At 36.6% G+C, this 24,979-nt stretch overlaps 1 protein-coding gene across 5 annotated transcripts in view; it reads right to left on the bottom strand.

Annotated features, from left to right (window-relative positions):
- Positions 1–24,979, bottom strand: part of STXBP5L (syntaxin binding protein 5L) — a 330,353-nt gene that overhangs the window by 225,116 nt on the left and 80,258 nt on the right. For all 5 annotated transcript variants that reach the window (XM_060418502.1, XM_042231962.2, XM_004002958.6 and 2 more), the window contains exons 4-5: positions 21,821–21,902; positions 18,063–18,163 (exon numbers count right to left, since the gene is read on the bottom strand). In XM_060418502.1, coding sequence (XP_060274485.1) covers positions 18,063–18,163; positions 21,821–21,902 — 183 coding nt within the window. The remainder of the gene's footprint in view (positions 1–18,062; positions 18,164–21,820; positions 21,903–24,979) is intronic.

Here is a 24,979-nt window from a genome sequence, read left to right as displayed (position 1 = left end):
TCTAAATAAAGCATGGTTCATAGAAGAAATCTCAAAAAAATACTTATATAGGATACAGTAAAAGCAGTGCTAACATGAAAATTTACAGCACTAAGTGAATGTTTTAGAAAATAAAACAAGCATTACGGTTACCAAAGGGGAAAGGTGGAAGGGAGGGATGAATTATAAGTTTGGGATGAACATATATAAACTATTATATATAAAACAGATAATCAACAAGAATATATAGTATACCACAAGGAACTATATTTAATATTGTGTAATAAGCTATATGTAAAAAGAATGTAAAAAATGGATATATGTATGTGTATATATAATTGAACCACTTTGCTGTACACCTGAAACACACTAATCAACTATGAAATAAAATTCAAACAATAAAATGAAATAAACATATAATTATATAAAATAGAAAATAAAAGTTAAAGAAAGAGTTCTAAAACCAATACTCTAACATTGTACCTTAGGAAACTAGAGAAAGGAGAGCAATTTAAAACTAAAGCAAGAATAATAAAATAGTAAAAATTAGAGCAAAAGTAAAAAAAAAAGAGAGAGAGAGAAAATTAACAAAACCAAAAGCTTGCTAGTGGAGGTGATGGAATTCCAGTTGAGCTATTTCAAATCCTGAAAGATGATGCTGTGAAAGAGCTGCACTCAATATGCAAGCAAATTTGGAAAACTCAGCAGTGGCCACAGGACTGGAAAAGGTCAGTTTTCATTCCAATCCCAAAGAAGGGCAATGCCAAAGAATGTTCAAACTACTGCACAGTTCTACTCATCTCACACGCTAGTAAAGTAATGCTCAAACTTCTCCAAGCCAGGCTTCAGCAATACATGAACCGTGAACTTCCAGATGTTCAAGCTGGTTTCAGAAAAGGTGAGGAACCACAGATCAAATTGTCAACTTCTGCTGGATCATGGAAAAAGCAAGAGAGTTCCAGAAAAACATCTCTTTCTGCTTTATTGACTATGCCAAAGCCTTTGACTGTGTGGATCACAATAAACTGTGGACAATTCTGAGAGATGGGAATACCAGACCACCTGACCTGCCTCTTGAGAAACCTCTATGCAGGTCAGGAAGCGACAGAACTGGACATGGAACAACAGACTGGTTCCAAATAGGAAAAGGAGTACGTCAAGGCTGTATATTGTCACCCTGCTTATTTAACTTCTATGCAGAGCACATGATGAGAAACGCTGGGCTGCAAGAAGCACAAGCTGGAATCAAGATTGCTGGGAGAAATATCAATAACCTCAGATATGCAGATGACACCACCCTTATGGCAGAAAGTGAAGAGGAACTAAAAAGCCTCTTGATGAAAGTGAAAGAGGAGAGTGAAAAAGTTGGCTTAAAGCTCAACATTCAGAAAACGAAGATCATGGCATGTGGTCCCATCACTTCATGGGAAATAGATAGGGAAACAGTGGAAACAGTGTCAGATTTTATTTTTCAGGGCTCCAAAATCACTGAAGATAGTGACTGTAGCCATGAAATTAAAAGACACTTACTCTTTGGAAGGGAAGTTATGACCAACCTAGATAGCATATTCAAAAGCAGAGACACTACTTTGCCAACAAAGGTCCGTCTAGTCAAGGCTATGGTTTTTCCAGTGGTCATGTATGGATGTGAGAGTTGGACTGTGAAGAAAGCTGAGCACCAAAGAATTGATGCTTTTGAACTGTGGTGTTGGAGAAGACTCTTGAGAGTCCCTTGGACTGCAAGGAGATCCAACCAGTCCATTCTGAAGGAGATCGGCCCTGGGATTTCTTTGGAAGGAATGATGCTAAAGCTGAAACTCCAGTACTTTGGCCACCTGATGTGAAGAGTTGACTCATTGGAAAAGACCCTGATGCTGGGAGGGATTGGGGGCAGGAGGAAAAGGGGACGGCAGAGGATGAAATAGCTGGATGGCATCACCGACTCGATGGACGTGAGTTTGACTGAACTCCAGGAGATGGTGATGGACAGGGAGGCCTGGCGTGCAGCGATTCATGGGGTCGCAAAGATTCGGACACGACTGAGCAACTGAACTAACTGACTGAAAGGCTTGTTCTTTGAAAGGATTAATAACATTGATAAGCCTCTAGCCAGGCTAACCAAGAGCAAAAGAGAGATAACACAGTTGCCAATGTCAGAAACAAAGAGGATCATCATGTTAATCCCCTGGATATTATAAGGATCATTACAGAATAATATGAAAAATTTTCTGTCTACAAGTTTGATAACCTATATGAAATGGTCTAACTACTTTTAAGGACACAAATTACTAAAACTCACACAAAGAAAAGTAGTTAATCTGAATAAGTATTGGGAGGTTGAGATACTGAATAATATCCTCAAACTGAGAAGGAACTTTAAGACTGAAAACGGAAGGCGGCATCTCTATAAAGTACAATTATGAAGTTTATTGGAGTGTCTTACACAAAGGTAGGATTCGGCAGACAACTGCAGCTGCACTACAAGGTGAAAGGGGTACAGAGAGATGTAAAAGGGCCAAAGCCCTTTTTTGTAAACACAGATTCTGTATTTACAGAATCTGACTACTAAGTGAGAAGCATGTCCACACAAATAGGAACCAGGGCTTCCTCCCAACCTATCGCAGTTTCATGACCATTGAGCATCTGTATCAGCATAAGGCATTCTTTCAGCTTTTGTAACAGATACTGCTTCTGCTGCTAAGGTAAAAGTAGATAGGGGACTTATCTGGTTTGGGCATATTTCTTGTGAGTAAGCTAAAGGTCAGTCCCACAGAAAGAGGTAGGATTAGTAACTCAGGCCTAAGATGGAGCTGACAAAATGGAGTCAGCATTGTTCAGTCACACAGTAGGGTTACACCTATTAAAGAAACTGAATAAATTAATAATCTTTCAAAAAAAAAAAAAAAAGGAAACAAAGCACCAGGCCTAGATGGGTTCATTAGTGAATTCCACTAAACACTTAAGAAAACAAACAAAAAAAGTTATCTGCAGTCTCTTCCAGAAAACAGAAGCATAGGCAACACTTTCTAACTCTCTGAGGCTAAGGTGCAATTGAGTTCAGCTTAATCACTCAGTCGTGTCTGACTCTTTGCGACCCCATGAATCACAGCATGCCAGACCTCCCTGTCCATCATCAACTCCCGGAGTTCACCAACTCACATGAATCGAGTCGGTGATGCCATCCAGCCATCTCATCCTCTGTCATCCCCTTCTCCTCCTGCCCCCAATCCCTCCCAGCATCAGAGTCTTTTCCAAGGAATCAACTCTTCGCATGAGGTGGCCAAAGTACTGGAGTTTCAGCTTTAGCATCATTCCTTCCAAAGAAATCCCAGGGCTGATCTCCTTCAGAATGGACTGGTTGGATCTCCTTGCAGTCCAAGGGACTCTCAAGAGTCTTCTCCAACACCACAGTTCAAAAGCATCAATTCTTTGGCGCTCAGCTTTCTTTATAGTCTAACTCTCACATCCATACACGACCATTGGAAAAATCATAGCCTTGACTAAATGGAACTTTGTTGCCAAAGCAATGTCTCTGCTTTCAATAAACTATCTAGGTTGGTCATAACTTTTCTTCCAAGGAGTAAGTGTCTTTTAATTTCATGGCTGCAATCGTCATCTGCAGTGATTTTGGAGCCCAAAAAATAAAGTCTGACACTGTTTCCACTGTTTCCCCATCTATTTCCCATGAAGTGATGGGACCACATGCCATGATCTTCGTTTTCTGAATGTTGAGCTTTAAGCCAACTTTTTCACTCTCCTCTTTCACTTTCATCAAGAGGCTTTTTAGTTCCTCTTCACTTTCTGCCATAAGGGTGGTGTCATCTGCATATCTGAGGTTATTGATATTTCTCCCGGCAATCTTGATTCCAGCTTGTGCTTCTTGCAGCCCAGTGTTTCTCATCATGTGCTCTGCATAGAAGTTAAATAAGCAGGGTGACAATATACAGCCTTGACGTACTCCTTTTCCTATTTGGAACCAGTCTGTTGTTCCATGTCCAGTTCTAATTGTTGCTTCTTGACCTGCACACAGATTTCTCAACAGGCAGGTCAGGTGGTCTGGTATTCCCATCTCTCTCAGAATTGTCCACAGTTTATTGTGATCCACACAGTCAAAGGCTTTGGCATAGTCAATAAAGCAGAAATCGATGTTTTTCTGGAACTCTCTTGCTTTTTCCATGATCCAGCAGATGTTGGCAATTTGATCTCTGGTTCCTCTGCCTTTTCTGAAACCAGCTTGAACATCTGGAATTTCACAGTTCACATACTGCTGAAGCCTGGCCTGGAGAATTTTGAGCATTATTTTACTAGCATGTGAGATGAGTGCAATTTTGCGGTAGTTTAAGGTTAGCTAAAACGGAAATCAAAGATATTATAAGAAAGGAAAACGACAGACCAATGACTCTCATGAATATACATGCAAAAATCTTCAACAAGATATTAACAAATCAAAATTTTCAAATGTATAAAGATAATTCTACACTACAACTCCATGTTGGCTTAAAACTCAACATTCAGAAAACAAAGATCATGGCATCTGGTCCTGTCACTTCATGGCAAATTTATGGGGAAACAGTGACAGACTTTATTTTGGGGGGCTTCAAAATCATTGCAGATGGTGACTTCAGCCATGAAATTAAAAGACACTCACTCCTTGGAAAAAAGTTATGACCAACCTAGATAGCATATTAAAAAGCAGAGACATTACTTTGCCAACAAAGATCCATCTAGTCAAGGCTATGGTTTCTCTAGTAGTCATGTGTGGATGTGAGAGTTGGACTATAAAGAAAGCTGAGCATCGAAAAATTGATGCTTTTGAACTGTGGTGTTGGAGAAGACTCTTGAGAGCCCCTTAGACTGCAAGGAGATCTAACCAGTCCATCCTAAAGGAAATCAGTCCTGAATACTCATTGGAAGGACTGATGCTGAAGCTCAAACTGCAATACTTTGACCACCTTATGTGAAGAACTGACTTATAGGAAAAGACCCTGATGCTGGGAAAGACTGAAGGTGGGAGGAGAAGGGGATGATAGAAGATGAGATGGTTGGATGCACCACCGACTCAATGGTCAGGAGTTTGAGTAAACTCCAGGAATTGGTGATGGACAGGGAAGCCTGGATTGCTGCAATCCATGGCATCACAAGGAGCTGGACACAACTGAACAGACTGATTGATAACTCCATGTGATTTATTCTAGGTATGTAAGACTATTTCAATATTTGAAAATCAATTAATGTAATTATATCACCCATCTAAAGAAGAAAAATCATTATCAATCGAGGTAGGAAAACACTTGAAAAATTGCAGCCCTCATTCATAAAAAAATGAAACCAAAACTTTATTCCCTTTCTTGTCCTCTCTGACTTCAATTCTGTGCTAACTGAATACTATTCAACCACAGTCAAATGACTAAAGTTTCTATTGTTGATAACATCATTAATGTACTAAAACAGCTACTACAGATATCATCATTAATGTACAAATTCATTTTGTTTCTCCAGGCCAAGATGAACTAACAGAACCCTGAGCCATAGACAACCTGCCTGAGAATCATAAACCAGAGGCATCCTGACTCCCGGAACTAGAGGAAAACATAGGAAGAACATTTTTTTGACATAAATCACAGCAATAACTTTTCAACCTCCTAGAATAATGGAAATAAAAACAAAAATAAACAAATGGGACCTAATTAAACTCAAAAAGTTTCGCACAGCAAAGGAAACCATAAACAAAAAGAGGAGTCACAGGATGGGAGAAAATATTTGCAAATCAAATGACTGATAAGGAGTTAATCTCCAAAATCTACAAACAGCTCCTGCAGCTCAGTGTCAAAAAAACAAACAACCCAATCAAAAAATAGGCAGCAGACCTAAACAGATATTTCTCCAAAGAAGACATAGAGATGGCCAAGAAACACATGAAAAGATTACCAACACTGCTAATTATCAGAGAAACACAAATCAAAACCATAATGAGATATCACACCACACTAGTCAGAATGGCCATCATCAAAAAGTCTACAAACAATTTTTCACAGAACGATAACAAATAATTTTACAAATTTGTATGGAAATACAAAAAATCTTGAATAGTCAAAGCAATCATGAGAAAGAAGAATGGAACTGGAGGAATCAACCTGCCTGGCTTCAGGCTATACTACAAAGCCATAGTCATCAAGGCAGTATGGTACTGGCACAAAGACAGAAATATAGATCAATGGAACAAAATAGAAAGCCCAGAGATAAATTCACGCACCTATGGACACCTTATCTTCGACAAAGGAGGCAAGAATATACAATGGAGAAAAGACAATCTCTTTAACAAGTGGTGCTGGGAAACTGGTCAACCACTTGTAAAATAATGAAACTAGAATACTTTCTAACACCAAACACAAAAATAAACTCAAAATGGATCAAAGATCTAAACATAAGACCAGAAACTATAAAACTCATAGAGGAAAACATAGGCAAAATACTCCGACATAAATCACAGCAGGATCCTCTATGACTCACCTCCCAGAGTAATGGAAATAAAAGCAAAAATAAACAATGGGACCTAATTAAACTTAAAAGCTTTTGCACAACGAAGGAAACTATATGCAAGGTGAAAAGACAGCCTTCAGAATGGGAGAAAATAACAGCAAAAAAAAAACAACTGAGAAAGAATCAATCTCAAAAATATACAAGTAACTCCTACAGCTCAATTCCAGACAAATAAACAACCCAATCAAAAAATGGGCCAAAGAACTAAACAGACATCTCTCCAAAGAAGACATATAGATTGCTAAAAAACATGAAAACATGCTCAACATTACTCATTATCAGAGAAATGCAAATCAAAACCACAATGAGGTACTATTTCACGCCAGTCAGAATGGCTGCGATCCAAAAGTCTACAAGCAATAAATGCTGGAGAGGGTGTGGAGGAAAGGGAACACTCCTACACTTTTGTTGGGAATGCAAACTAGTACAGCCACTATGGAGAACAGCGTGGAGATTCTTTAAAAAACTGGAAGTAGAACTGCCATATGACCCAGCAATCCCACTGCTGGGCATACACACCAAGAAAACCAGAATTGAAAGAGACACGTGTACCTCAACGTTGATCGCATCACTGTTTATAATAGCCAGGACATGGAAGCAACCTAGATGTCCATCAGCAGATGAACAGATAAGAAAGCTGTGGTACATATACACAATGGAATATTACTCAACCATTAAAAGAATACATTTGAATCAGTTCTAATGAGGTGGATGAAACTGGAGTCTATTATACAGAGTGAAGTAAGCCAGAAAGAAAAACACCAATACAGTATACTAACGCACATATATGGAATTTAGAACGATGGTAATGATAACCCTATATGCGAGACAGCAAAAGAGACACAGATATATACAACAGTCTTTTGGACTCTGTGGGGGAAGGCAAGGGTGGGATGATTCGAGAGAATAGCATTGAAACATGTATATTACTATATGTGAAACAGACCACCAGTCCAGGTTCAATGCATGAGACAGGGTGCTCAGGGCTGGTGCACTGGGATGACCCAGAGGGATGGGATGGGGTGGGAGGTGGGAGGATGGCTCAGGATGGGGAACACATGTACACCCATGGCTGATTCATGTCAATGTATGGCAAAACTTCTACAATATTGTAAAGTATGTAGCCTCCAATTAAAATAAATTTTTAAAATAAATAAATAAATAAAGTCTACAAACAATAACTAAATGCTGGAGAGGGTGTGAAGAAAAAAAGTGAAAACCATGGTTTGAAAGGATAGATGAACCCAATGTTCACTGCAGCACTGTTTACAATAGCCAAGACATCGAAGCAACCTAAATGTCTATCTACAGAGGAATGGAAAAAGAAATGTGTTGTGGTACATAAATACGATGGAATTAAAATGATCAAAATAATGTCATTTGCAGCAACATAAACGGACCTGGAGAGTATAATACGTGAAGTCAGAGAAAGATAAATATCATATGATATCACTTGTATATGGAGTCTAAAAAAATGATAAATGAACTTATTTACACAAAAGAAACAGTCACAGACTTAGAAAACAAACTTATGACTACAAAGGGGAAAGGTGGTAGGGGAGGGACAGATTGGAAGTCTTTGACTGATATATACACTCTATTTTGTTTAAAATAGATAACCAACAAGGATCTATTGGATAGTACAGGGAACTCTTCTCAGTATTCTGTAACAGCCTAAATGGAAATAGAGTTTGAAAAAGAATACACACACACACATATGTATAACTGAATCACTTTGCTATACACCTGAAAATAACCTGTGTTACAGGTTAATAAGCTACACCCCAATATAAAATAAAAATTTTAAACAAGAACATGTGGATACACACACACACACACAAAATGGAATATTACTCAGTCTCAAAAGAATGAAATATTTTCTTTTACAGCAACATGGATAGCCCTAGAGAATATCATACTAAGTGCAGTCAGACAAAGAAAAATAATATATATTACTTATATGTGAAATATAAAAAAATAAGCCAAATGAATCTATTTACAAAGCAGGAACAGACTCACAGACATAGAAAACCAACTATGGTTACCAAAGGGGATGTGGAGGGATAGATTAGGAGCATGGGGTTAATGAATACACACTACTACATACAAAACAGATTAGTAACAAGGATTTATTGTATAACTCAGGAAACAATATTCAATAGCTTATCTCACTCCCCTATAATGAAAAATGATCTGAAAAAATATATATATATATAACTGAATCAATTTTCTGTACACCTGAAGCAAACACAATATTGTAAATCAGCTTTACCTTGATTTAAAAGGAAGAAAAAAAGAATGAAAGACAGGAAATCACTTCAGATACTACTGTGAAGGCCAATAAATTTAAAAATTCTGATGAACAGGACAAATTTCTTCAAAAGTACAACTTACCAAAACTGACTGAAGGTAAAAAAGAATATCTGAATATTCTTAAAACTACTAAAGAAATGAATATGCCATTTAAAATCTTACCTCAGAGAAAACCCAGGTTCAGATGCTTTACTGGTGAATCTTTTTTTTTTTTTTTCCAAATTTTAAGGAAGAAATGACACCAATCTTTCACAAGTATTGACAGAATATAGAAAAGAGGAAACATTTCCCCATTCATTCTATAAGATGAAAATAACTATGACGTGAGAACCTAGCAGAGAACTCAAAAGAAAGGAAATTTCTATGCTAAGCTCTTGTTAACATAGATATTAAACTCTTAAACAACCTATTAGCAAAACATTAGCAAATGGAGCACATATAATAATGCTAGTATATCACAAAATTATATTTATTCTGGGAATACAAGTGTCATTTAACATGCAAAAAAATCAAGTGATGTCATTTACCACATTAACAGATTTTTAAAAAGAAAAAACAACATGATCACAATAGATGCATAAGAACTACATGATAAAATTCAGTATTCATTCATGATTTATACATATATATCCCCTTATAAAAATTAGGAGCAAAAGAAACTTCTTGATAACAAAGAGTATCAACTTAAAAACCTACAGCAAATATATACTAAATAATGAAATAATAAAAAATAATCTCCCCATGTTAATTGTAGTTCTGTGAGATCCTGATACAGAAACTCATCTAGGCCACTCCTAGTTTTCAGATAGAGAAACTCTGAGATGAGAAATAAATGCTGTTAAAAAAAAGAAAGAAATGTATGCTGTTTTAAGCCACTGAGTTTGTGGTAATATTGTCACATAGCAATAAATAACTAATACAAGGTCTTAACCCCAGTACAATAATAAAAATAAATATAAATACATATGAAACTATAAAGAAGAAAATAAAACTATTATTATTTGAAGATGACTCTGTACCTAGAAAAGTCTACAGGAAGCTATTAGAATTATTCCTTGAATTTAAGCAAAGTCACTAGATACAAGGTCAACCATAAAAGTAAATTATATTTCCAGGGATTTCCAGTTCAAGATGGCAGAGTATAAGGACATGCGCTCATATCCCTCTCAAGAACACCAAAATCACAACCGGCTCTTGAACAACCATTGACAGGAGAATGTTGGAAACCACCAAAAAAAGATATCCCATGTCCAAAAACAAAGAAGCCACAGAAAGATGGTAGGAGGTGCACAATCAGGATAAAATCAAATCTCATACCTACCAGGTGGGTAACCCACAAATTGGAGAACAGTAATACCAAAGAATCTCTCCCACTGTTGTGAAGGTTCTGAACCCCACATCAGGCTTCCCAGCCTGGGCATCCAACAAAGGGACTGTGAATCCTCAGGCAATCTGACCGTGAAGGCCAGCAGGATTTGCTTATAGGACTTCCAGAGGACTGAGGGAAACAGAGACTCCAATCTTAGATGGCACAAACAAAATCTTGCATGCACCAAGACCCAGAGGAAAGGGGCAGCGACCTCACAGGAGACTGAACCAAAACTATCTGCTAATGTTGGACAGTCTCCTGTGGAGGTGTGGGTCAGCAGGGGCTCACCACAGGGACAGGGGCACCTGTCTGGGAAGGTCCCCCTTAGAGTAAACCCTCTTAGAGGTCATTAACCTGACCATAGACAGAGGGCTGTGTTGCCTCAGGCCAAACAACTAACAGGCAGGGAGTACAACAATTGTCAGCAGATAATTGGATTAAAGCTTTACTGAGCAAGGCCCTGTCCACCAGAGCAAGACCCAGTTTTTCCCACCACCAGTCCCTCCCATCAGGAAGCTTACAAAAGTCTCTTAGCCTCCTCCATCATAGAGCAGACAGAAGAAGCAAGAAATACCACAGTTCCACAGTGGCTAGAACAAAAAGCACAACACGGAAAGTAAATCAGGATGAAAAAGCAGAAAGTATGTCCCAGATGAAGGAACAAGATAAAACCCCAGAAAAACAACTAAATGAAGTGGAGATAGGCAACCTTCCAGGAAAAGAATTCAGAATAATGATAGTGAAGATGATACAGGATCTAGGAAAAATAATGGAGAGCCAAGAAATGTTTACCAAAGACCGAAAAGAACTAAAGAACAAACAGAGATGAGTAATACTCTAGAAGGAATCAACAGCAGAATGATTGCAGCAGAAGATCAGATAAATGACCTGGAGGACAGAATGGTGGAAATCACTGTCACAGAACAGAATATAGAAAAAAGAATAAATTATATTTCTATATTCTAACAAAAATAATACAGAAAATGACATATAATTATCATCATGTACAACTTATATTAGATATACTGTCATTTTATCATCATGTACAATTTTCAATAGCATTTAAAATTAGGCTTTAGCACTACGTGAACCATGAAATTCCTGATGTTCAAGCTGGTTTTAGAAAAGACAGAGGAACCAGAGATCAAACTGCCAACATCCGCTGGATCATGGAAAAAGCAAGAGAGTTCCAGAAAAACATCGATTTCTGCTTGATTGACTATGCCAAAGCCTTTGACTGTGTGGATCACAATAAACTGCGGACAATTCTGAAAGAAATGGGAATAGCAGACCACCTGACCTGCCTCTTGAGAAATCTGTATGCAGGTCAGGAAGCACCAGTTAGAACTGGACATGGAACAATAGACTGGTTCCAAATAGGAAAAGGAGTATGTCAAGGCTGGATATTGTCACCCTGCGTATTTAACTTCTATGCAGAGCATATCATGAGAAACGCTGGACTGGAAGAAACACAAGCTGGAATCAAGATTGCTGGGAGAAATATCAATAACCTCAGATATGCAGATGACACCACCCTTATGGCAGAAAGTGAAGAGGAGCTAAAAAGCCTCTTGATGAAAGTGAAAGAGGAGAGTGAAAAAGTTGGCTTAAAGCTCAACATTCAGAAAACAAAGATCATGGCATGTGGTCCCACCACTTTGTGGGAAATAGATGGGGGAACAGTGGAAACAGTGTCAGACTGTATTTTTTGGGCTCCAAAATCACTACAGATGGTGACTGCAGCCATGAAATTAAAAGACACTTACTCCTTGGAAGAAAAGTTATGACCAACCTAGATAGCATATTGAAAAGCAGAGACATTACTTTGCTGACTAAGGTCCGTCTAGTCAAGGCTATGGTTTTTCCAGTGGTCATGTATGGATGTGAGAGTTGGACTGTGAAGAAGGCTGAGCAACGAAGAATTGATGCTTTTGAACTGTGGTGTTGGAGAAGACTCTTGAGAGTCCCTTGGACTGCAAGGAGATCCAACCAGTCCATTCTGAAGGAGATCGGCCCTGGGATTTCTTTGGAAGGAATGATGCTAAAGCTGAAACTCCAGTACTTTGGCCACCTCATGCGAAGAGTTGACTCATGGGAAAAGACTCTGATGCTGGGAGGGATTGGGGGCAGGAGGAGAAGGGGATGACAGAGGATGGGATGGCTGGATGGCATCACTGACTTGATGGACGTGAATCTGAGTGAACTCCGGGAGTTGGTGATGGACAGGGAGGCCTGGTGTGCTGCAATTCATGGGGTCGCAAAGAATCAGACACGACTAAGCGACTGAACTGAACTGAAACACAACAAAAATGTAGAAGACCTCTACAGAGAAAACTATAAATGTTATTTAGAGAAATCAAAGAATACCTAAGCGGTGGGAGATAATATATACCATGTTCAATCCCTGTCTGTGATTCATCCAATGAATCAGTGTCATCATTGTCAACAACAGTCAAACAATACTGCCATTCTCCATCATCAAGGCAATGTCAATTCTCCCCAAACTGACCTACAGCTTCAAGATGTTTCCAATCAAAATCTCAGTAAGTGTGTTTGTGGAATCTGAAAAGCAATTTCTAAAAGTTTAATGGAAATACAAAAATACAACCAGGATATATTGAAGTAGAATGGTTAATCAAATCAAAGAATACCCATTAAATTGAATACTACATAACAATGAAAATAATAAGCTACATGCAATGTGAGTGAAATCTCCAAATATAATGTTGAGCATAGGTGCGAAATACAAACAAGTATATATGTATAATTTCATATCTATAAATGTCAAAACCAACAGTTTTTGAAATCAAAATAGTGTTTGTTACATTTGAGGGTTAGGTAATAATTATTTAACACAGAGGGATTTCTGTGGTTTTAGTAATTTTCTCTTTCTTGAACTGAGTTGTTACATGAATGTAAAATTATTTTGAGGCATACAATTAATATTTACACAGTCTTGATAGTTTGGTAATATTTGCATACACACACAAGAAAAGAATAAGGAAACATTTTATGTGTTGTTAAGGAATGGTCTTGAGAATATATATAGAGAAAATTAGGTACAAAACTGTTTGCATGCTACAACCTGTGAACAGAAATGTATGATACTTTCATATTTGTCTATAAATACATAAAATAAAAAATTACATTACATATACATTTGCTTATATGTAAGGAAGAAAGATCCTTCACTGTACATATGTTTTTTATCTTTGAATGTCTAACCAGGCAAATGTTAATAACTTAAGAAAAATTTTAAGGAGAAATAATTCATATTATATTTATAAAGCAATGCAGTTTTAAAAATTTGGGCTATAAATAGTTCCCAAAGCCAACACTGATGGGTCAAGTTTGCTAGAGATTTCATAAAAAAGGTTCTTAACAAAATATTTCTTCCTGGAAATTTAATTAATATTACTTAGAAATGTTTTGATGTTTTAATTATCAGAATACCACAGATAGAAAAAGAAACTGATATAATAAGTACAAATACTTTATGATCTGTATATCATAGTCTCCCTGTTGAATTTTACTTGAAAATCATATAAAATAATTCTAGGCTTTCCCCAATGTTATACAATTTATGATCAGTGATAGCAATGACTGTTAATATGCCTTAAAAGGTGAATGCTTGATTTTATTCATTTTTCAGATCATACATCACAGAAATAAAAAGTTTTTCTTCCATATGTAGGTTTATAAAGTCAGATATGAGGGGACCCAAGGATCATCAACAATTTAAGCCTGGTTGCCACCTTCAAAGATTATAAAACCAAAGATTGAAGGTCCTCTATTTAAAAAATAAATAAAAACACACTAAAATTTACAAACTATACAAACCAAATATGTATATATGTATATTACATAAGCATAAAGATATGAAAGAATGTTGCCTAACATTCCAGTCATACAAGGATTAAGCTGCAACAACTCATTGCAAGTACACCCAGAGGGGAATTCAGGAGAGAAAAACAGGATGCAGTATTCTGTTTTGGATATATGGCCCAAAGACAGTTACGATTCCTATCTAAAAAAGAATTTCAATGGTCCCAGATTCTTACATCTTCCCATACATAGAGAAGCACTTACATCATTAACTTAAGATGTCTTCTCTTTTTGATTAGCAATAATCTTTCATGCCTGACTCTATGTTTCTCCCAGTGAAAAAAATTAATATAGATACTGGTTCCTCAGTACCATTTTTGCAGCAGTTCCTCAAAGCTTTCTGAGAAGCTATCTTCCAGGCCATATAGTTCCCAGTAAGACACTCAATAAAACTTCACTCACAACTCTCACACTGTATATCTGTCTTTCAGTTGACAGGTATATAGAAATTTACATAGTTAAATGGCCTATTTAGGAGGGCTTAGAGTTCCCAAAGATGCTTGTTTAAATTCTTCTTTGCTGACTTAAGCCTTGCCTTCACCATACATTTAAGGATTTTTATTCTCTCCACAATAAATAGTGACATTAATGATTATTCTCAATGTTAAGATAGTTTATCTCTCTCAAAATGATAAATATGTTTTTGTAAGCATTAAAATAGGCAACCCCAGATAGTTACATGTAAAAGAATGAAATTACACTTAACACTATACACAAAAACAAACTTAAAATGGATTTAAGACCTAAATTCAAGGCCAGACACTATAAAAGTCTTAGAGGAAAACACAAGCAGAACACTTTTAACATAAATTGCAGCAAGATCTTTTTTGAACTACCGTCTAGAGTAATGAAAATAACAACAACAAAAAAATGGGACCTAATTAAACTTAAAGGCTTTTATATGGCAAAAGAAGCCATAAACAAAACAAAAAGACAGCCCTCAAAATGGGAGAAAACATTTGCAAATGAAGCAACCAACAAGGGATTAATCTCCAAAATATATAAACAGCTCATGTAGCTCAATATAAAAAAATGATAACCCAAAGAAAAATTGCACAGATCTAAATAGATATTTCTCCAAAGAAGACATAGAGATGGCCAACAAATACATAAAAAGATGCTCAACATTACTAATTATTAAGATTAAAGAAATTCAAATCAAAACTACAATGATCTATCATCTCACACTGATCAAAATGGCCATCATCAAAAAGTCACAAATAATAAATGCTGGAGAGAATGTGGAGAAAAGGGAACTGTTGGTGGGAATGTAAATCAGTATAGCCACTACAGAGAACTGTATGGATGGTCCTCAAAAATCTACAAACAAAACTGCCTCATGACCCAGCTATCCTACTTCTGAGCATATAATCCAGAGAAAATCATAATTCAAAAAGATACATGCACCCCAATGTTCACTGCAGCACTATTTACAATAGCCAGGAAACAGAAGCAACCTAAAAGTTCATCAACAGAAGACTGGTTAAAGAAGATGTGGTACATATAGACAGTGGACTGTTACTTAGCCATAAAATGGAACTAAATAGTCCATTTGCAGAGACGTGGATAGATCTGGAGATTGTCATACAGAGTGAAGTAAATCAGAAGAAGAAAAACAAACATCACGTAAAGTCACTTACATGTGGAATCTAGAAAAATGGTATAGATAAACTCATTTGCAAACCAGAGAGAGAGAGACATATGTAGAGAACAAACTTAGAGATACCAAGGGGAAGGGGTGTTGCGATGAATTGGGAGTTTGGATTGACATATACACACTGCTGCTGCTGCTGCTGCTAAGTCGTGTCAGTCGTGTCCACCTCTGTGTGACCCCATAGACGGCCTCCTACCAGGCTCCTCTGTCCCTGGGATTCTCCAGGCAAGAACACTGGAGTGGGTTGCCATTTCCTTCTCCAATGCATGAAAGTGAAAAGTGAAAGTGAAGTCGCTCAGTCCTGTCCGACTCTTAGCAACCTCATGGACTGCAGCCTACCAGGCTCCTCCCTCCAAGGGATTTTCCAGGCAAGAGTACTGGAGTGGGGTGCCATTGCCTTCTCTGATATACACACTACTATGCATAAAATAGATAACTAATTAGAACCTACTGTTTAGCAAAGGGAGCTCTACTCTATGCTTTGTGGTGACCTAAATGGGAAGGAAATCTAAAAAAGAAGTGATATATGTATACATATAACAGATTCACTTTGATGTACAGCAGAAACTAACACAACATTGGTAAAGCAACTATATTCCAATAAAAGTTAATTTAAAATATAGGTAATGCCTACAAAGTTCCCAGTGTTTAAATCTGTCCAAAATCTGTCAGCTTGCTTTTACATTGCTACCAGTTAAATACACCTCAATTGAGTTAATAAAATTATAATTAGAAATCATCATCATCAATCATTTCTTCTCCCCAAAATGGCTTTAAAAGGAAACAGAACATTTCCTTCAACAATCCAGTTGTAAGGGGGAAAAAACTCATTCTGCTTATCTACACAAAATTGTAGGGCCAGATCTACTCAAAATATTGACAAACAAAAAATGCTACAAGCAGAGAAAGAGATAAAATCAACACGGCAATACCTGAGTAGGTACTATTTTTAGCAGTAAAGATACAAGGAAACGTATAACAACTCTTGACTAATCTTTCAGTTTTTCATATCATGTATTAATTTCTGCTACATTACTTATATTAAAATTTAAGATAAACCAAAATTAGATCGATATGAAGAAAGAAGTTCTACCTAGTTTTAGCAAATAGCTAAAACAGAAATTTTCTCCACTCAAAAAAATACTGGATATAATAAAAACTTTCATTGATGCTGATTCCAAAATACTGTGGATAGAATACTCATGAATATTACTCAGAACATTGAAAGTTAAGTAATATGCAAATGAGAAGAAAAAGTTCCAGGTAGAAAAAAGAATGTCTGTATAGATGCCATTGTTTCTTCTCATCAAACCTATAAACACACATTTACTTCATTAGGCTCTGCCTATATAGTGATGATTCCATATGAACTATAACCATCCAACAAAATAAAATAAGTACTTTCTTGAGTTCTCAGCAGTGACTGTCTCTATTATCTACCTACCTCAGTTGTGACTAGCACTTGCTAATTTGTGTAAATTGATCTCTCAGAGATTTCTCTTTCATTAATATCAAATTTTCCTGTTCTAGCCCTTCATAATCACTGCAAAAAGCCTGCTGCTTCCCAAATAATAATAAAAATAATAAAATCATTTGATAGTTAAATAACAGAGATGGTTAATAAAATACAAATTTTACTTCATCTTGAGATGGATTATCAGCTAAGTAGATGTCTGTGATATTCTAGCTCTGGTTAAAACAAAGACTAGAAACATTAAAATTTTGTACAGTTTCAAATAAAATCTAATAATTCTTCCATATCTGTTCTAATATCTGCCCCATATCTTTCAATTTTTTTCCAATTATTATTTCACTCTAAAATGGAAGAATTTGAATTCTGATCAATAAATCATCTCTGAAAATGTTAATCTTGAATGTATAATGTTGCTCAACACCTAGTACCAACAATTTTGGATGTCTAAAATCTCTGTCTCATATTTTTTAAGGTAAAAAAAAATTTAAGCAAAAAAATGAAAGTGTAGGAGGTAACTTTCAAGATCAAAAAGTATAGAAATACATTCAGTATTTACTTGACTTTTAAATTTTAGGTCTGATTTTCGGCACCTGGCCTAAGAAAGAACGTATCACCCATTGCTGAAGTCCTGGTTTATAAAGAGAAGAATGCTAGGAGTTCTCCACTAGAAGATGACTGAACCTATATCAGTGAATTTTCTATGTAAATAAACTACTATAAAAGCAAGCATATATATTTTGTAGCGCTATTAAAATTATTTTAAAATATTTTTCAAAAATTAACCTGAAACCCATTCAGCAAATCATTTTCTTATACATTAAGAAACTGTGTAACTCTTACATTCTTACCGTTCTCTGTTAAATTTGAGAGAATGAAGAATAGCTGGCCTTTTTTGTCTAAGGTTCCACAAGTGAAGTGTATCATCTGAACCTGCACTGACCAAAGCGCCCTGGAACAAAATGAAGACAAAATGAGTGATTTACTTAATTTATGTTTTTTGTGAAGCAAAACCTAAACTAATGTAATGAATTTTTCACTGCTCTTTAAGCTATTTGTATTTATATATGTAGAAATACAAGGAAGGACAATGAACATACTTCAGTCAGGAAGCCTAAGAATGCTAGAGTAGAAGAAGCAGGTAAACTACCATATATGGATTGGTGAGAATAATTAGCTCAAGGAATATGCATTTATCAATAGAGGGATTATTATTATTATTATTATAAGCATCATTGTAACTATTAAAGATTTCTTATATTTTCTTTGTGAAAAGCTATTCCTTTTTGTTTCTACTATTTACATATATATCATGTAGCTCTACAGAGAAGCAAATATCCAATTCAGTTTTAAAACTGCAATCTAATCACATAAAAATTCACCATTTCTAAAAATTTTCTATACTGTTGAGATATACATATTCTTCCTAAAAAGTATACTTAATATAATTTAATTTGTCTTCATAGTTCAAGAAGAGTCATCTGTGACAAAAGAAAACATCTGTAGTAAAAGTAAACATTTTTCCAACTAGAATTCAGTATAACTACAAAAATAATAAGTCTTTTTATACAAAGCCTCCAAATACAAATGAATCCTACTTCAAATATTTAAAATAGGATGGGTTCTACCTATTAGTATGGCAGACACAACATGGGCAGAACTAGCTGCCATGTATGACTTCTTATATTTAAACTACTTATTTCAGAGTTAATTAAGATCATCTTAAAACTATGTCAGAACTTTTGCCATTATGAATTTCCCAGCAAAAAAATGTCAGTGCTTGCCCTATGTCAGAGCCTAAAGCTACTCTAGACTACTGAGTGTGTTCTGTAAAATTGATCTTGCACAATCATGGTAGTCCTGAGATATCTAAAATTCTTATATTTTTCAAAGTACTGTGTTACAAGTAACCTTTCATAGTTTACTAACTCAACCACAGATATCAAAATGATTAGCCCATGTAAATGCTAGTAAGAGCTATACTGAAATTCCTAGAATTTATTTCTTCTTTAGGAATTAATGAATAGAGGAATCTAAATGACACTTCCATAACAATTCCTAAGACAAACAGATGCTCATGTGTCTTATGATAGTTCTCTTGACACTAATCAATATATAACTATGATTTTAGTCTCAGAGAAAAATAGCTTTTAAAACAAAAATCATAACAGAGTATAACCATTAAAATGTCTTAAAATGTAATTTGCATATTTGTATATAAATATGTAAATTACACATATTCAAAGAGGTATACATTGATACATATATTTTAACATAATCTCACAGGTAATTACACTCCATGCAATAAAATGAATCCTATACACGCCTTGAGGATTTTTGTCTTTGTATGCTTGCTTTATTTGTAAGCTGTTCTCAAATACTTTACATATTCCAACTAGAAAATTATTAGGATTTCTTAGAAGTACTTGGTGAGCTACAATTTTTTAAAATGAATAAAATATAATATCATTTCATGATACATGAAATTAATAAAATATAGTTCGTGCTATACAAAACATATATACTATGCCAAAGGCAATGAAAGTAAAATAAACCAGCAGATGTTTAATAATACCTTAGTGTAATAGCTGAATATATAATATAGGAAGGAAGTCAGTTTTAATAATACTATGATAAAACTAGGAGATAACAGCATTTAAAGGAAGTAAACAGAACCTCTGAACGTAACAGTGCCAGCAGAGACATAACACCCATCAGCAGGGTGTCTAGGACTCATTTACAAAAACAAATCTACAAGAAGCACTGCTAATGAAGACCTATGAAGATTAAAAATTGAATAAAAACATGTGTCATGAGGTCAGAGGCTGGGAAGTTTGGGAAAAGGTCCAGAAATTGAATTTAAAGGCAGATCAAGGTGAGTAGTTCAGGATAGACAACATAAACACTGGCAGGCTCGTCAGTTTTGAAGGCTTGTCTTTATTTATTCTTAGTTATATAGCAGCACAGAGGCAAATTTAAGGCCTTGAAGAGAATTCTCAGAGGACAGGACCCAGAGAAAATCACTTGGAAACAATTTATGCTTACCAGTAAACATCTATACAGAAGGCAAAGGACTGAGATCTTTCAACTAGGAGCTACAAAGTTGTTGTACAAACCTGTACACCAGGCTTCCCTGGCCCTTCACCATCTCCCACAGTTTGCTCTGGGAGCTACAGTGTAACACTGAGATTTCAAAAAGGCTGTCATTCTAGATACTAATGACTAGCTATTACAATAAAATATTTTAAAAAATCTTTTCCCTGCTCTTCTTTATTTCCCTCTCTCATTTTGGTACCCCATAGCAAATATGCCTACCACATGAAATATGCTAGGTCTGTCAATAAGAAGAATCTCACAGCCTTCTGAGAAAGATTTTTGAGTCAAGAAAAGTGAAACGTGGACCTGTTTCAGTATCATAAATTTTTCATATTTTTATTCAATTTTTCACTGATACAAAGCTATATGAAATATTTTAACCATGTTTATGAGTAAAAATTCTTAGAAAGATATATATATATATGCAAATACATAGAGTTGTCAAATAAAAGATCATCATTTATGCCATAAGAAAATGACGAATGATACCTCATGTTTTTCTTTCAACATACTGAGCCCACTCTGCTAAGTGCTCAAATTTGGTGTGGCATAAACTCTTAAAACATTTTTGTATTGACTAACTCACTTAACATAGAAGAGTTCTAGACTACAACCAGTCAGTTCTAAAGGAGATCAGCCCTGGGTGTTCTTTAGAAGGAATGATGCTAAAGCTGAAACTCCAGCACTTTGCCCACCTCATGTGAAGAGTTGACTCATTGGAAAAGACTCTGATGATGTGAGGGACTGGGGGCAGGAGGAGAAGGGGACGACAGAGGATGAGATGGCTGGATGGCATCACTGACTCGATGGACGTGAGTTTGAGTGAACTCTGGGAGTTGGTGATGGACAGAGAGGCCTGGCGTGCTGCGATTCATGGGGTCACAAAGAGTCAGACACAACTGAGCGACTGAATTAACTAACTAACTAAAAGATTCATTGTAAAAATATGAGTCAAGAAGGCCTTAAACAGCCTTCAACTACACTTTCTGAGATTTACAAACTTTGTCTTTAGGGAGTTCCTTATCACCATAGGTCTATAAAAATAGGAATAGGGTAGGCAGTCAATTATCAAAATAGCTATGCACTCATATGCCAATAAATGATTATAAAGATACAGACAAATGCATTCAAATTATAAAACTGAAAAGATTATTTATGGAAGATAAAGACAAAACATGAAAATTAACACTAGGTGAATAAACAACTGGTGACAGGAGAATGTAGAGGGAAAGTTTAATGGTCAGTATGGCAATCAAAAGATTTTAGTAATTGTTTTAAAACCACTTAAACAACTTATCTACAAATTATGCTACACAATCACAATAACAGGATCTTCTGGTAATACAAATTTTCTCCTTTAAAATTTAATAAATTAACAAATACAGGAGTGCAGTCTTTAAAGAAAAATGTCACCATGAATATTTCATATGTATATATCTTTAAGCATGTAGAAAAATACTATTTAAACAATTACACAATGTGTGTGAGATATAAATATTCAAGAAGATCTTACCTCATTGATTAAGAACTGGAGCTGCAGGACAGCCGCACCACTTTCATGTTGACAATAACAATCAACACCAGGTCTTCCAAGTCTAAAATAATAAAGGTCAAGGATTCTAACATTTTAATTAGCATCAATATTCATGTGTAAAGAAAAAAACTAACCTACTTAGCACCCAACATTTGGCTTATTATTTACCTTTATTTTTATAAATAGAGGGTTGAAAAATCATGGTCTTAGTTAATGGAAAGTATATTATACAACATTGTTTGTCAGCAAAATGGTTGAATAAAATGTCCCTCACACATCAACCCCCTTCAACAACAATAATTTTGCCTCTGCATGCACAGACCAAAGTGCATTCTCAGGAGCTTCAGGATCCAGGTTGGAGGTTATGAAGGTGCAGTCCATTTTCTCCACTGAGGAGACAGAACTGCCTCTAGGCAGCTGACTCACTGACTGTGGTCTCAGCTATAGAAACAGAAATAGCTCTGTTCCCCTGAGAACTTAGCTACAATCCCATTTGGCTCTGGGTCTGTCACCAGCAATCCCATATGTCAAGAGATCCAGAGGAGTCATATTCATCCATGTATCAGGTTAACAGGCAAAATCAAGAACTTGTTCCTGGCTGTAGACCAGGAAGTGGCCTTTGAACCAGCTCCAGCTCACTCCACCTTTGGAGGAGAGCCCCTGGAAGTAAGGTATAGTTCATCAGACTGTTGATTCTGAAACGGCCCCCTAACAGACCTCCAGCAGGTCTCAGCCACAGTTTAGGAACAATCTTGCTGACATAGGAACCCCTTAGGAAACATGCTTGTCTGGGCCCTCTAAGATCCTAAAAAAGATTTATACTCAGCTCAAGCCCCTTCACTGCCACAGTATGCTAGAATTTCTGCTGACACAAAGACTAGACAGGAGATACTCCTGTCTCTGTCCCTTGAAGTTTCTGAAAAAAAAAAAAAAAAAAACTATATATGACTCTCTCTATATAAGCCCCTATATATGACTCCAGCTACCTCATATCCATAGTCTGCCAGTCTACAACAATCCTGAATGACCAGTGTCCCAGTAGGAAACACTCCTACTTGGAGGCCCTACACCGAATCCCACTCCCTCCCAACAGCAGTCTGTGAACAGCCCTGCTACCAAATATACCCAACAGGACAGCCTCCTGTCTATACTCTCAGAAATTCTGACAGGGCCCAATACACCATAAACATCCCTAGCACAAGGACCTGTTGGCTGAAGACCCACACATGGACCCTAAAGCTGACTCTTGTCCCAGTCCTACCCTACTGAACAAGGTACAACAGGCAGTCACATCCACCCAGGGACCAGAAAGGATCCATCCATACCAGCCCAAGACCCAGTAACAAGCCCACAAATTGTAGATGCCACTGTAGACCCAGCAAAAACTGCCTCCCATGTATGCTTCACAACAGCAATTATGGATGTAATCCTATCAGCTCAGGAAACAGACAGCAGATTTTTATCTCATGAAACCAGTTTGTAAAGACTGGAAGAGGTGTTTGCTTCCACAAATGCTCAGACACCACTGTAAGGCTACACAGACAACAGAGAATTATGCAAATGTGACACCACCAAAGGAAAGTAATAGAGCTCTAGTAACTGGTTCCAAAGAAATGGAGATTTATGATCTGCCTGACAAAGAATGTGTAAAATAATCATCTTAAACTGTACGAAATGCAAGAAAACACAGAGAAAGAACTGAACAAAATCAGGAAAACAAAATACATTAAATAAAAGAAATGGAGAGAGATCAAAATGGTGGTGTAGGAGACACTGAGCTCACCTCCTCCTGTTGGATACATCAAAAATAGATCTACATGTGAGGCTTGCTAAAAATAAACTAGAGACTGGCAGAAAGGTTCTTTTACAATCAAGGGTGTAAAGAAAGATCCACATAGAGTCAGGTAGTGAGGAAGGCAAAGTGATCAGGACCAGTGCCTAGCAGGAAGCACAAAAATAGAAGGGGATATCACAGGTTGGGAGGTTCTCCCTGAGGAATAAGGGGTTTGGGCATCCCAGTCATCATGTTGGAATCAAGAAGATGAGTCTCCTGAATGGCTTTAAAAACCTGCAGACTTCCAAACAATAGCAAGAGGAGATAAGAAAGTCGTCCTAAGTGATCAATGCAAGGAAACAGAGGAAAACAATAGAATGGGAAAGACTAGAGAACTTCCAGATATTCAAGCTCGATTTAGAAAAGGCAGAGGAACCAGAGATTAAATTGCCAATTCTGTTGGATCATAGAAAAAACAAGAGAATTCCAGAAAAACATCTGCTTAATTCACTACGCCAAAGCCTTTGACTGTGTAGATCACAACAAACTGTGGAAAATTTTTCAAGAGATTGGAATACTGGACGGCCTTACCTGCCTCCTGAGAAATAGTATGCAAGTCAAAAAACAACAGTTAGAATGGGACATGGGACAACAGACTGGTTCCAAATTGGGAAAGGAGTACTTCGAGGCTGTCACCCTGCTTATTTAACCTATATGCAGAGTACATCATGCAAAATGCTGGACTGGATGAAGCACAAGGCAGAATTAAGATTGCTGGGAGAAATATGAATAACCTCAGATACGCATGCAGATGACACCACCCTTATGGCAGAAAGCAAAGAGGAACTAAAGAGCATCTTGATGAAAGTAAAAGAACAGAGTGAAAAAGCTGGCTTAAAACTCAACATTCAAAAAACCAAGATCATGGCATCTGGTCCCATTGCCTCATGGCAAATAGATGGGGAAACAATAGAAACAGTGAGAGACTTTATTTTCTTGGGCTCCAAAATCACTGCAGATGGCGAGTGCAGCCATGAAATTAAAAGATGTTTGCTCCTTGGAAGAAAAGCTATGACCAACCTAGACAGCATATTAAAAAGCAGAGACATTATTTTCCTGACAAAGGTCCATCTAGTCAAAGCTATGGTTTTTCCAGTAGTCATGTATGGATGTGAGAGTTGGATCATAAAGAAAGCTGAGCACCGAAGAATTGATGCTTTTGAACTGTGGTGTTGGCGAAGATTCTTGAGAGTCCCTTGGACTGTAAAGAGATCAAACCAGTCAATCCTAAAGGAAATCAGTCCTGAATATTCATTGGAAGGACTGATGCTGTAGCTAAAGCTCCAATACTTTGGCCACCTGAT

This window comes from Ovis aries, chromosome 1 (genome assembly GCF_016772045.2).
Source record: "Ovis aries strain OAR_USU_Benz2616 breed Rambouillet chromosome 1, ARS-UI_Ramb_v3.0, whole genome shotgun sequence".
Classification (NCBI taxonomy): Eukaryota; Metazoa; Chordata; class Mammalia; order Artiodactyla; family Bovidae; genus Ovis; species Ovis aries.
This window is presented reverse-complemented; position numbering and strand designations above follow the sequence as displayed.